Below are 13,108 nucleotides of genomic sequence, written 5' to 3'. Positions count from 1 at the left end.
GTAATATTCCAGTTAAGGAAAGAGTCACCTATCTGGAGATAGTTATAACAAAAAAACAGAAAGACAGATGTAAACTGAATTTTATCCCAATTTTAGAAAGAACCAAAGAAAAACTTAATCAATGGCTTCAAAGAGACCTGTCATTAAAAGGTAGAATACTACTCTCTAAGGCAGAAGGCATGTCCAGGCTTACCTACGCTGCTATTTCCTTAGATGTTGATAAAAAGATGAGCCAAGAGATTGACCAGTTACTTTATACCTTTATTTGGAAGAACAGAACTCATTATATTAAAAATTCTGTCTTAATGAATGACTATAATAACGGTGGCCTCAACTTTCTTGATTTTAATACACTTAACAACACATTCAAGATTAATTGGATCAAGCACTATTTAAAAGAACCTACCTCTGTTTGGAATATTATCTCGCGTCATATGTTTTCTAATTTGGGTGGTCTGAAGTTTCTTCTACTCTGTAATTATAATGTTGATCGGATACCTGTCTCTCTCTCGAATTTCCATAGGCAAATGCTGTTGGCCTGGTCCCTTATTTATAAGCACAATTTTTCTCCTAATAGATATTTTATATGGAACAATAAGGATGTTTGTTACAAAAACAAATCTTTATTTTTTGACAGTTTGTTCAGGAATGGTATTGTGCAGATGAATCAACTTTTCAATAAGGAGGGAAAAATCTTTGGTTACCAAGAATTTCTTTGTCATTATAAGATCCCTGTGACCCCTAAAGATTTTGCTGTGGTTTTTGATGCCATTCCATCTGGTGTTATTATGCTCTACAAGGGTTATACCTCTCCTCCTTCTATTACGACGCCTTTGCTTGATCCAGTTGACACACCTATAGGGAAAATATGTTTTCAACCAGCATCCTGAAAAATAACAAAAAAATCTGCACTTTATTCCAATCTGATTGTATCTCTGTCCCATATGTAATTGCAACCTGGAATAAGCAAGTTCAGGACTTATGCTGGGAAAAGATATGGTCTCTTCCTAATAGATATCTACTGGTTAACAAAGTTAAAGAAATTTCTTTTAAGATCATTCATCGCTATATCTATACATACTATATCTATGATGCCTTTGTACTTTGTTTGAATGGTGTATTATTTGGCTTTACAAATTACAGGAGAGAATTAGACAATGTATTTTTTCTATGTAATCTCATCATATTCCTGGCAAAGTTTTATATTCATAAGGTGTTGAAAATCAAACCTTCCTTTGGTACCTTTAAAAAGGAGGCAGAGTCCTACATTAAAACACTGTCCACCTCTTGCAATAGAAAAGCTGTGAAAACGTTGAAGCTGTGCTCCAAATTTAATATACTGTTATAATTTTAATATACTGTATATTTTTTTAATATTCTGTGCACCATTTTTATTTCATATTTGTGTTTTGTTTGTAACCCCTGGAGTATATCTGCTTGTTTCTTTATTTTCTTATTACTACTGATGTTTCAATACATGATATTTGTGTACATGATGCTGATGTTGAACAAATAAAGTTTATTGGGAAAAAAATAATAATAATAATAATAATTAAATTCAGTAAAACTTTATTTGTCCCAAACAACAATTAACACCCACAAAATATTATTTATTTTTTATGTTTATTATTTATTTATCTAACTGGGTGATAAACAAACTGGGGATAGTCGTGTATCAGTTGTAAATAAATTTGTTGAAATAATAAATGAGTTTAAAAAAGAAATGTATGAACATAAACGGGACATATACATTTTACTTCGACCTGCTTCCTGTTGGACACTATAATCTGTGTCTTGTTTGTTTGTTCTAATGTTTTTATGTTTTTATTTTGGTTCGAAATAAAGTCATTCAGTCCTCTTCACGTTCTTCATTCAGACAACAGAGTGTAAAATGACTCATTAAACAGTTAAACTATGCAAACACACCAATAACAGAGAGCCAGGGGGAAACCACACTGCACAAAGATATTATAAGACATGCAGGTATCAAGTGTCCTACTGTATTGTTTGTTGATTTTGTTTATCCTTCAGAAAGAACACCAATTTGAGGTTTATTATTTTTACCCCTAATCCTGCTCCATACTTGAGGAAACCCACATTTTCCCACAGTAATGTAATGTCTTTATGGTTCATGATCAATCTGCAAAAATCCTTCCAGAATTTCTTGGCGTGAGAACGAAGCCAGAACAGGTGTAAAACACTTGTGTTGCACTTTGTGTTGATGTCTTCCTTATATATATATATATCTGCATGTAGTGATTGGCAGGGTGATATTTATGAATAATTTTGAAGGGCACCTCCTTAACCTTAATCACTGGAAGTTATTTATGAGGAAACATTCAAACCTGAGACAAACCTAGACACATGGCAATATCAAAAGACATGTTAGCCTATATATTATATTATTAGAAACAGAAAAATGCCCGTGCACAGCTGAAGTCAAGGTGCTGGTACTGTGGCAAAAGTATAGATAGTATAGATTATATTATTAGATTCATTATATTTCTATATTAACACAGACGAACACTGAGTATCCTGACTTAAGCTAATATACATTTCACCTCGCTGACTCTGCTGCTGTTTATCCCTCCACTGTCACTTTAACCATTAACTTTAATTGCTCTTGTATAGTTTCTATTTTCTACTTGTATTTTTATTCTAGCTTTGCATACGCCATATTATTTTCTTTTTATTTGTGTCTGTCCTTGTGTTCAGTGGTGTGGTGGTAGTTAATAAGCTGAGTGAACTGCTAGGTCAGGGGCAGGTAAACTGAACTATCAAAGGAGCCATTTTTGTCCAAACCAAAAATAAAAATAAAATGCCTGGAGCCACACAAACATATTTGAGCCTTATAATGAAGGTAGCACAGCCTACTTAGTCTCAGTGAGCCTTTATTAAAATGGGGTTTTTTTGTTTTTTTTAAAAGATATTTTTCTTGGCATTTTAGCCTCAGGACAGGTGAGTGTGAAAGGGGGCGAGAAAGAGGGAGTGACATGCAGCAAAGGGCCATGGGCTGGACTCGAGCCCAGGCCGCTGCGGCAAGAGCCTTGTATATGGGGCACCTGCTCTATCCACTAAGCCACTGATGCCCCATTTATGAATATGTTTTAACACAACGTGGTCACTCTGCAGTGGGCCTCCATGATTATTAGGTTTTTTTAACTTTGCAGTGTCGGTGGTGGAAGCAAACACACCTGTAAACACACCATTAAATTCTCAATTTTTCCCTTTTTTTGAATTCAGAATTCATCGCTAGCTCAGCTACGGAGACTCAAGATCAGCTGTTGTGGTTCATTTAAGAATCACTTTCAGCCAACAGCAGCGGTGATTGAAATTAAAAGCTTAAAAAAATTAAAAAACACTTAATTTCCATATAACTTTTTTGAAGTCAGAGGGAGCCACTGCAGAGGGGCCAAAGAGCCACATGTGGCTCTGGAGCCGCAGGTTGCTGGTCTATACAATCAGCACAGTTTCTATCTTTTTTTTGTCATTTAAGTTTTTATTGGTTTTAACATATTTTCAGTCAGTTAAGAAAAGGAAAAGACAAAATGAACGAACAAGCAAGAAAAACAAATAAAGAAAATAAAAACCAAAAAAAACAACAACTTAAAAAGGCAGCTGCAAAGACCTCCCCCCAGCACCCCCACAATTCTTATACATATGTATACACACACACACACACACGGCATGTACATAAACACAAACATATACACATACTGTCCACCAGCCCCTCTTCCTGTACCCCTTCTAAGACGTTGCCCCTCTAATATGAGCCATAAACGTTTGCCATATTTGACTATTTTTATTTGGAACCTCATTCACCCTGGCAATCATGTTTTCAAAGGCAGCAGTCTCTGTCATGACTTTAAGCCACTCTGTAAACTCTGGCCTATATGTGGGCTCTTCCAGTTGCACAGAAAAAGCCTGGCAGCTAGAATAAGACCTGCTACTATCAATCCCGACTCTGCTTTAGTCACACCTGGTGGCATGAGAGATCTGTCCCCAGCAAACATACTTGTGGGGATTCCAGTAGAGGTCGTCTCTGAGCCACCCTTCAAGGCCTTTCAGCACCACCTTCCAAAAAGCTAGTACCATGGGACAATCCCATAGAGCATGGAGAAATGTGCCCACTTCCTGTTTGCACATCAGCACAGTTTTAAGATCAGAGTCACCAGTTCAGTGTCTGACCAAATGTCTCCCCTTCTGTTCCTGAGATATGATGATGTCACAGTCAAGCTGACCTTTGACCTTTGGGATATAAGATGTCATCACTTCATTTTATCCCGTTAGACACATCTGTGCAGTTTTGTTGTAATTAGTGTATGAATTCTTGCAGTTTGGCCAAAAACATGTAGCGTGAGGTCATAATCAGTTCACTGTTGAGAACAAATTACCTCGAGGTGTTCTGAGGATATTGCAGTCATGAGAATGGGACAGATAGATGTACAGACAGACGACCCGAAAACATAATGCCTCTGCCGCAGCTATTGTCGTCACAGATGCAACAGTTAACTCAGATTCCTCTTACCAAATACCAAATACCATACTTGATATGAAAATACTTTGCATAGTTAAGGTTTATGAAAATAAATTGGAATTATAGCTGCTGCGCAGCAATGGGTCGGGTCCGGGCATTTTTAGGCAATTCTGAGCAACAAGCAGAAGAATTGGAAGACATTTAGGAATTTAGCAACACAATCTGCCTTTTGCATCAGCTGAGGCTTGAACGCACAACCTCTGAGACTAAGAATCAATTTCTATCTCACTGAGCTAATTAGTCAGTGCCAATTCATGTGTAGCTTCACAAACTGACTAAGCCAGACGTGCAGGTTTAGCAGCCCTCCATGCATGGAAAAGCAGATTTCAAACCACTGTAAAAAAAAAAAAAAAAAAATCAGTTATCGAAACAAAAATCTGAAAATACACATATTGCATCTAGACAGCATGGAGATGTTGGTCATTTGTTTTAACAATGATTGATTTGCTCCATAAGTGAAAAACTGATGTTTAAAATTGCCATTTTTACATTGACTCCAATTGTTCACATTAGAGCAAAATTCAAAATGCTGTCAAAAATTTGTCAAAAACAGTTTTTGAGATAAAATTCTGAAATTTGCTAGCCTGGTTCCAGACCATAGACCCCGCCCACTCAACTGAGTAGGCTTGCATCTCTGGCCTGGCATACTGCAATGAATTTGCGATTTATCTCGTCCAAACAATGGACAGACCAATGAACGCCAGGGGTGGGGGCGGGTCTAGCGATTAGCCAATCAGCACCACGCTGACGTCAAGCTGTCCGCCGGTGGGTAACTGGTGAGGATAGCAACAATGGCGACCGCTACAGATCCTACAGACCACATTAACGATGCTATCGAGGTATTTCGCCACTACTCGCGTTAATGGAGGACCAAATTAAGGAAGCTGCTAAACTGGATTTAACAGCGATGCAGCTGGGCGTGCACGACGACGGAGACATTTTAAACGGGCAATGCTCGCTTGTTTTCGGCACCCCCGAGGCATGGATACTAATGACGTCAGATTCTGGGTGAGTCGTTGATCTCTACTGATTGGTTAGGGAAAAATCAAATTCCCTCCCCCTTGTAAATCGCCTTCAATGGAAGCCATGTCAGACTGAAGGTTCTGGGAGCTTCAGTCTGACACAAGATTTATTTGGCAAGAATTTGCATGTATATGTTTACAGTACTGTTTACAGTCAAACATTTTGATGCACTGTAGGCTCAATTTTTGATAAATCAAAAATCTGAGAAACATAGTTTGTGTAGGACAGTCTGAAGATGCTCTGTAGCAAGTTTGGTGTCAATTGAACAAAAATTGTGGGAGGAGATAGGTTTAATAAGTTTTACAGTTTTTGAGAAAAAAAAAACAGAGTGATGAACTTGATAATTTTTAATAGGTTTAAATGTACAAAAGCTTCTTCAGTATTGGGGCTACAGTTTGATGAAAGGTGTGAAGTTGTAGCACGTATGGTTGATTTGTTATGAATTTTCAAAGTTTCGAACTTTAGACGCTTGCTGTAGCGCCACCATCAGGACTACTGGCTTGAGTTTACAGCTGAGGATATCTGGCATGAGACTGGACCTTTGTGCAAAGTTTGGTGAGTTTTCACCCATGGGAAGTATGATTTCCTCGGAAGAAGAAGAAGAAGAAGAAGAAGAAGAAGAATACCTAGGATTACAATAGTTTAATAACACCAGATTTGTTTTATGTAAATGAAGCCTCAGGACTGTTGACTTTATTTAAACACAAGAACAACATCAGAAACACCATTTAATGACAGATTCATTTCGTACATCAGCTTCAAAGACTGACTACTTACAGTACATGATGTAACCAGTGACATCATAAATACAGCAACAGGATTACATCAGTGTTTGAAACCACCGCTCAGTGAGGATACTGGGTGTGATTCTGTGAGTACAGAGACGCATTAAAGGCAGTGTACTGGAACTGGAAGCCGCCGGCTGTGACTGAGGCGTCAGACAGGAACTTCAGCGTCATCACGTTTCCTGTAAAACAAAGGTTTGGTTTTTAAAAATCCAGAGACTCATCTGTGTGGAATAATGCAGTGTATGAAATGATGAGGACGTCTCACCTGTACTGATGATGTCATCAGGTAAATAATCGCCACAGAATCTGTAAACAAACAGATTAGGAAATGTTAACAGCCTTCAAATTTGTGACTTGAGTCTTACTTGAGTCAAAGTCACATGACTCGCGCCCACACCTCTGTCTATATTTTCCCTGCCCATCATCATATTGTCCAGATGAAGATCCTGTCTCAGTTCAAAAACGTTTTAGATACTTCCTACTTTCCCCCTCAGTGATCCTCACCTCCCAGCGAAGCCGGAGACATCGTCGTAGCTGTCGTACACCTCCAGGTAATCTGCCAGGCAGCCCGTGTCATCCTCCACATCGAACTCTATGAAGTGGAGGCGGATCCTCTGGCCCAGGCGCACACGGATGTGCCAGTAGCAGATCTGTTCATCCTGGTACTCCTCAGGGAAGCCGGGAGACTGAATGATCCTCTGCTGGTCTGTCAGCACCCCACCACACTCCTTGGCTGTAAGACACATGAATGACATGTAGACGATAAATTAACTGCTCAGATGACATCATAGATACTAAACAGTGTCTATAAGGAACAATTTGATGCGGATGCACACGTACCAGCAGTGACACAAGCAGGAAGTGGAAAATATGGCCACAATTGGGTGTTGGGTCGTTGTACCCCAAACACAGGTATGATACATCAGAATATCCTCTTACAAAGTGTTTTATTGAAAAGTTTGACCCCAAATCTGTTGTACAGGTGCACATAGACGCTTCAATATTAACCGAACTTTACCCAGACTGTGTCACTGTCCTTGAAAACAAACATGTTCCACTGAATCCATGAGTGTAAACTTTTAATATTTGATGCAGAGGGATATTAGGACCAGTAAAAACTAAGAAACATTACTGTTGCAGTTTCTCCTGGGTTGGGCCCTTTTTTTTTTGAGCTACACTGACTGGACTTTCAGGAACAGATGATCAGACAGTGAGGACACAAAGAGACGTAGATCATGTTGACCTGAGCATTCCACAGTGTTTAGTAACCAGGCCTGTGAGTGAAGCAGAGTCTCTGTATAATAAGGTGCCTGACACCGGCCAGGAGCCATCAGGAGCAGTTTGAGGTTCAGTATCTGCCCAAGGACACTTCGACATGCAGGATGACTATGGACCGGAGGAACAGATTACTCCAAGATAATCTGATGCAGAAGTAAAACACCTAAATGAGCTCCCCACTTGGGATGGGAATTTATTTTTATTTATTTATTTTTCATTTTATATACTTTATTAATCCACTTGAGGGGAAATTAAATTTTTTTTAAACTCCGTTATCAGTTACACACAGGCCCGAAATACACACATGCACAAACAGGACCTATACATGCACTAAGTGGAGAGATGTCAGAGTGAGGGCGCTGCCTTGGACAGGTGCCCCTCCGATTCCCAACCCAGGTCTCTATGGACTGAGCTACTGCCGCACCAAAAGTTATGAGAACTGATTTCAAATTGTCCGATCCATCTGAATCGTATGCCTCCAAGTTTATCAATTCATTTTACTGATGTCAGCATGTTTTTCTGAAAGTCAAACTCATGCGTTTATGCTGCTGGAAACGTGCAACAAGTAAGAGTCATAGCGGAGAGGAAGAAATGGTGCAAAGCCTGGCTTTATTTCACGAAGAAAGTCAACAACAGTGCTGCTTATAATATCTGTAAAATGATCATTTCAGTCGAGGGTGGAGACACCAACAATATGCTGAGACATCTTTCTCAGCAACATGGACTGTAAGTCCAGTCTGTCTGTCTGGGAAGGTCTCTAGATCCTCCAGGAGGAGCTGGAAAGTGTTGTTGAGGAGAGGGACGTCTGGAGTGCTTTGCTTGGCCTGCTGCCCCCGAGACCTGGTCCAGGATAAGCGGATGAATATGGATGGATGAATGTTTTTTAATATGGCGTCTGAATGTCTGGTGTGAAGGCAAAACCTTCTTGTAAATTATTCCAAGCTCAGGGTGTGCAGTAATAAATGCACATTTCACAACTGACAGACACCAAACGCGTCCCAACCAGAGCTCCTGCTAACTGTGCTCTATGATCGTAGATTCAGTAAACTCAAACCAGCGACACATATTTCTGTCACAGCAGTAGACGGCAGCTCTGAAGCACCGTCAGCTGAGGACAGGAAGATAAATGTGGTGTCTGTGCTCGCAGACGAAACGACCACTTGAGACTGCCCACAGTGTTTTCTTTTAATCAGCCGGTGGATTTGCGCATCTGTTTATTGAAGGGTTTGGGTTTGGAGGGTCGGCCTGCTGCGTCAATTCAGAATATGAAAAAGAAAAGCTTTTGTTGACTGAAGAAAATCAAACACACATTTGGAGACTTGTGACAATGACTTCAAAGGTTTAAACACCAGACGTCCTGCAGGGAGAAGAAATGTGATGTTACCAGCTGGGACGGCCGGGTTTGAGTTGTTTTCACCTTTTCAGTGTGTGTGTGTGTGTGTGTGTGTGTGTGTGTGTGTGTGTGTGATTATGGCAAAATGTGGTTCCTATTGTAGTACCACAGGAGCAGTTTTGAGAACTCTACCAGGTGCTTATCAAATCACATCAAACTTAATTTATATGCCCCCACTCATACTTGTTGGATTCTCTTTGTGCACACACGCGGAGGAGCGAGAGCACCTAGAAAGAGAAAGTTATTCTCTGGGCCGACTGCCCAGAGAGTCTGTCTGTCTGTCTGTCTGTCTGTCTTGTCTTGTCTTGTCTTGTCTTTCAATCTAACAGTGCCACAACTGTACGAGATACATCCATGAGACTTTACAGGTTTGTAGTTGGGATCACAATGAAGACCAAGTTCGTAGACAGGTGTGATCCAAGCCGGGGTCAGATGATGAGACAGTGGCCCCCTGGGTCAGGCAGAGGGTCAGAGTCTGATCATTATGAGATATGGATAAATACTTGTGGGCCTATGATATGAAACACAATAAACAAATATTAAGGTGAACACAACAAACAGAGTGGTGTGTTTTTATTTGCAGATTGTTAAAAAAAAAACTAAGCTTACATCATCACTGGGCTCAGTCTCACCTGGGATTCCACAGCTGATTGATTTTTAAAGAAATATTAAACTTTTCATTACAGAGAGTTATGACATTCACCTGATAATGCTCCCATAATATGACCTTCTGCTCTAACAGTGAACCCCGTCACCTCTAAGTATTAAAATTAGAAGTTGTTAAAAATCAGAGAAATTAGGTTTGATTTCATGCACATTTTTTAGTATTTTAAAATGTCTCATTTCACAATTTCTAAATAGAGCTGGATCAATAAATCACCTGGTCCATGTGATCGGGATATTTAAGCTCACCACAGATATATCTGTATTGATATATCTGCACTGTGTCAGCCAACAAGTTATTAGAAATAAATGTTGCAGTTACAAAGTTTGTCCACCAGGGAGCACCTACGAGTTAATTTCTCTTTTATAAAATGTTTCAGTAAATATATTGATAATAATTCTATAATATCCAAGTCAGAGCTGCAATAATCAACAGCTGATCAGATGACTGTGTGAAGTTAACCCTTTAAAACCTGGATCGACATCCATTGTCTTGTGCTGCGTTCAGGTGCCTTTCACAAGCACCGAACAAAATGGTTTGATTTCTACAGAAAACATCAGGGAAAAAGGCAGTGAGCATTATTAGAAAAGTTTTATTACAAAATTATCAAAAAACTAGGGAAATGTCAAGTTTTAAATATGGATTTAATAGTAATATAGTAATAGTAAGATATTTAATTAAATTTTTATCTATCTTTTCAGGTAATTTTGGTTACCTTTGGCTTTTTACTTTTCTTTTTTGCTATTTTCAGGTAAATTCTTGTTGTTTTCTTTTTTTACTTTTCTTTTTTCTTATTTTCAGAAAATTTCTTGTTGTTTTTTTACTTTTATTTTTTGCTTAGTTTTGGGTAATATTCTATTTTTTTTTACTTTTCTTTTTTGCTTATTTTTAGGTTGTTTTTTCTTCATTTTTTTCTTTTCTTTTTGCTTATTTTTAGGTGATTTTCTTGTTTGTTTTTGTTTTTATCTTTCTTCTTTGTTTATTCTCAGGTGTTTTTTTTTACTTTTCTTTTTTGCTTATTTTTGGGTTAATATCTTAGTTACTAAACTTACTTCTTAAAACTATTGCCTTCTTTCCTTGTTATGAAAGACAATCATGCCAATTTGCTCAGGTTTCAGAGGGTTAAAGGAGTCGCTCATAGTGATGAGTCCACAGAGAATCATCAGCTCTCTCAGGTCATCGTTTAGCAAACTTTACAGTCGTGGTATTTCAGCTGCAGCTGTAATCAGAGACACAGCTGTAAGGACTCACTGTACTTTACCTGCTCAGCAGCAAACAGCAGACACACACAGTCCGACAGGATCTCAGGCTATGATCCCAATCACATACTCTTCTTCTTTCTTTTAGCAGGTAGTGCAGCTGCCCTTAAAAAGTACACACTGTTTCATGCCCTGTGCACACAGTCGGGACAGAATACTGTCTCATAACATCATGCCCTGAACTTTGACCCTCTTGCTTATATATCTATCACCATGCCAGGCTTGTTTGAAACTTGTTATGTCCTTTTGTTGTTGGTCATCTTTATGATTATTTTGTTCCCTTAAATGATAGATGGACGTATTCCTATTATTACTATTTGACTGGTCGTCAGTTACTGAATATGTTGTCATCCGTCATTGTGACCTTTGACAGCTGTCAAGCTGTTGTCTGTTTGCGTCTCAGTCAACAGGACATATCTTCCGCTGTGCAGAGGATTGTGGGTCAGAATAGTCAGAAAAGCATGCTGGCCTACAGACCGCAAAATCACACTGGATGTAGTAGAACATCCTGGTATTTTTGCCGTACTGTGTTTGATGACATACTGTTATGGATGCGTGATAATATCAGCAAGATATATATTTTTAGAAAAAAGGACAGATGACTGGTTGCTCTGTGAACTCAAACATAGATCAGAACCTTGTGTCAAGTGTTCATTGACAACAGGAAACAGGATACACAGAGAGCCGATCCAAAAATATAGAAAATGAGGAAGTATTAAAAAGCCTTTACTGTTGTGGCTCAATCATTAAAAGAGCTGACATGTTTGGACCACTGCAGGTCTCCGTCAGGGCTTTAAAAGTGTGTTATAAGGGCGCCCATCAGCTCACCTGGTAGAGCAGACACCCCACCTACAGAGGCCTTGTCCTTGTCGTAGCAGCTGGGGGTTCAATTCCAACCCACAGCCCTTTGCTGCACGTCATCCCCCTTTACACTAATACTGTTCCATTAATTAAAGGTAGAAAGCCCTAAAAAATACCTTAAAAAATCCCACAAGTTTTTACATCTGTACATCAAACTATGGACAATCCATTTTCCTTTCCTTTTATCGATACATGCTTATACATTGATTTGTGTTTTTATTCTTCCTACCAATGCTTCCTGTTTGCACTCTGTCTCTGCTGCTGTAATATTGCAAACGTCCCCGCTGAGGGACGAATAAAGGATTATCTTATCTTATCTTTTACAGATTTCTTAAACCACCACTAAGTTAAACAATGCGCTCAGAAAACAAAAGGCTGTGTATCATTATTTTTCTTAGTGCTCCTCGAATTTTAAATTAAACATTCTTTATAGATCAGACAATGAAATAACAGTGCTGCACAATGCAAACACAAATACACAGTCAGGGTGTTACATACAGTAAGTAGGCCTACATAAATTAAAATACTTAGAAAAATAGGGATAAACCAGGGTACAAGCACACGGATAAAGAGGTTTATTCAGTCAGAGGATTCAGGGAAGAAAGTTTGGTTATCAGTTATCGTCCAAATGAGTTGTTAGATATCAGCAAATAAATCCAATATGTGCATCACTACATGTATTGTGACACACTAAATCTTTTTCTCTCTGTGGGTATTGAAACGCAACAAACAGTCAGAGACATAACTGAACATATAGTGGAGCGTTCAGCAGCTACAGAGATATTTTGGGACAGAAACAAAACTTCAGTGTGTTTTTTCTTCTAAGCCACATAAAAGACAAATTCCCGTCTCCTTGTGACAAACAATGAAGTTTTTGTGATGTTGAAATAGTGGTTTTATTCAGCTCACTGAGGCCACAGCGGCATGTACGTTCAGAGCTGCTTTTGTTACTTGGATGTTTATTTCCAAAATATTGCTTTTAAATGTTTTCCAGACGCACTTAAAGGACATGACGTATAAAATGTCTCTGGCTCATTATGAATCAGGCGGATTGTGAAATCAGCCGTGGTGGGTTTTAAACCACTCAGTCACTGTACAGCCTGTGTGTCAGTTATCACTTCCTCCACTCACATCTTATCCACACTGATGTTCCTACTTCCACAGATTTATTCTCGGTCGGGTTGTGATAACATGATAACTCACAGGGTGGGACTGAGATTGTGGCTTTGAGTCAGGACCAACACAGAGTCCCCCGTCTCACCGTGGTCCCATCCTGAGCTGCTTCAGATCTCTGTATCAACCCTC

At 39.1% G+C, this 13,108-nt stretch overlaps 1 protein-coding gene across 2 annotated transcripts in view; it reads right to left on the bottom strand.

Annotated features, from left to right (window-relative positions):
• Nucleotides 1–4,002: 4,002 nt before the first annotated feature.
• Nucleotides 4,003–13,108, bottom strand: part of tnfaip6 (tumor necrosis factor, alpha-induced protein 6) — a 28,074-nt gene continuing 18,968 nt past the window's right edge. Inside the window, exons 5-7 of one of the 2 annotated variants that reach the window (XM_049593526.1) lie at nucleotides 6,853–7,081; nucleotides 6,614–6,654; nucleotides 4,003–6,527 (exon numbers count right to left, since the gene is read on the bottom strand). In XM_049593526.1, the coding sequence (XP_049449483.1) occupies nucleotides 6,406–6,527; nucleotides 6,614–6,654; nucleotides 6,853–7,081 (392 nt within the window). In that variant the 3' untranslated portion in view covers nucleotides 4,003–6,405. The remainder of the gene's footprint in view (nucleotides 6,528–6,613; nucleotides 6,655–6,852; nucleotides 7,082–13,108) is intronic. The other variant, XM_049593524.1, reaches the window with a different exon arrangement.

The sequence above is a fragment of the Epinephelus fuscoguttatus genome, linkage group LG13 (genome assembly GCF_011397635.1).
Source record: "Epinephelus fuscoguttatus linkage group LG13, E.fuscoguttatus.final_Chr_v1".
NCBI classification, from domain to species: domain Eukaryota; kingdom Metazoa; phylum Chordata; class Actinopteri; order Perciformes; family Serranidae; genus Epinephelus; species Epinephelus fuscoguttatus.
The sequence above is the reverse complement of the archived record's forward strand: the minus strand, read 5'-3'. Positions and strand labels throughout refer to the sequence as shown.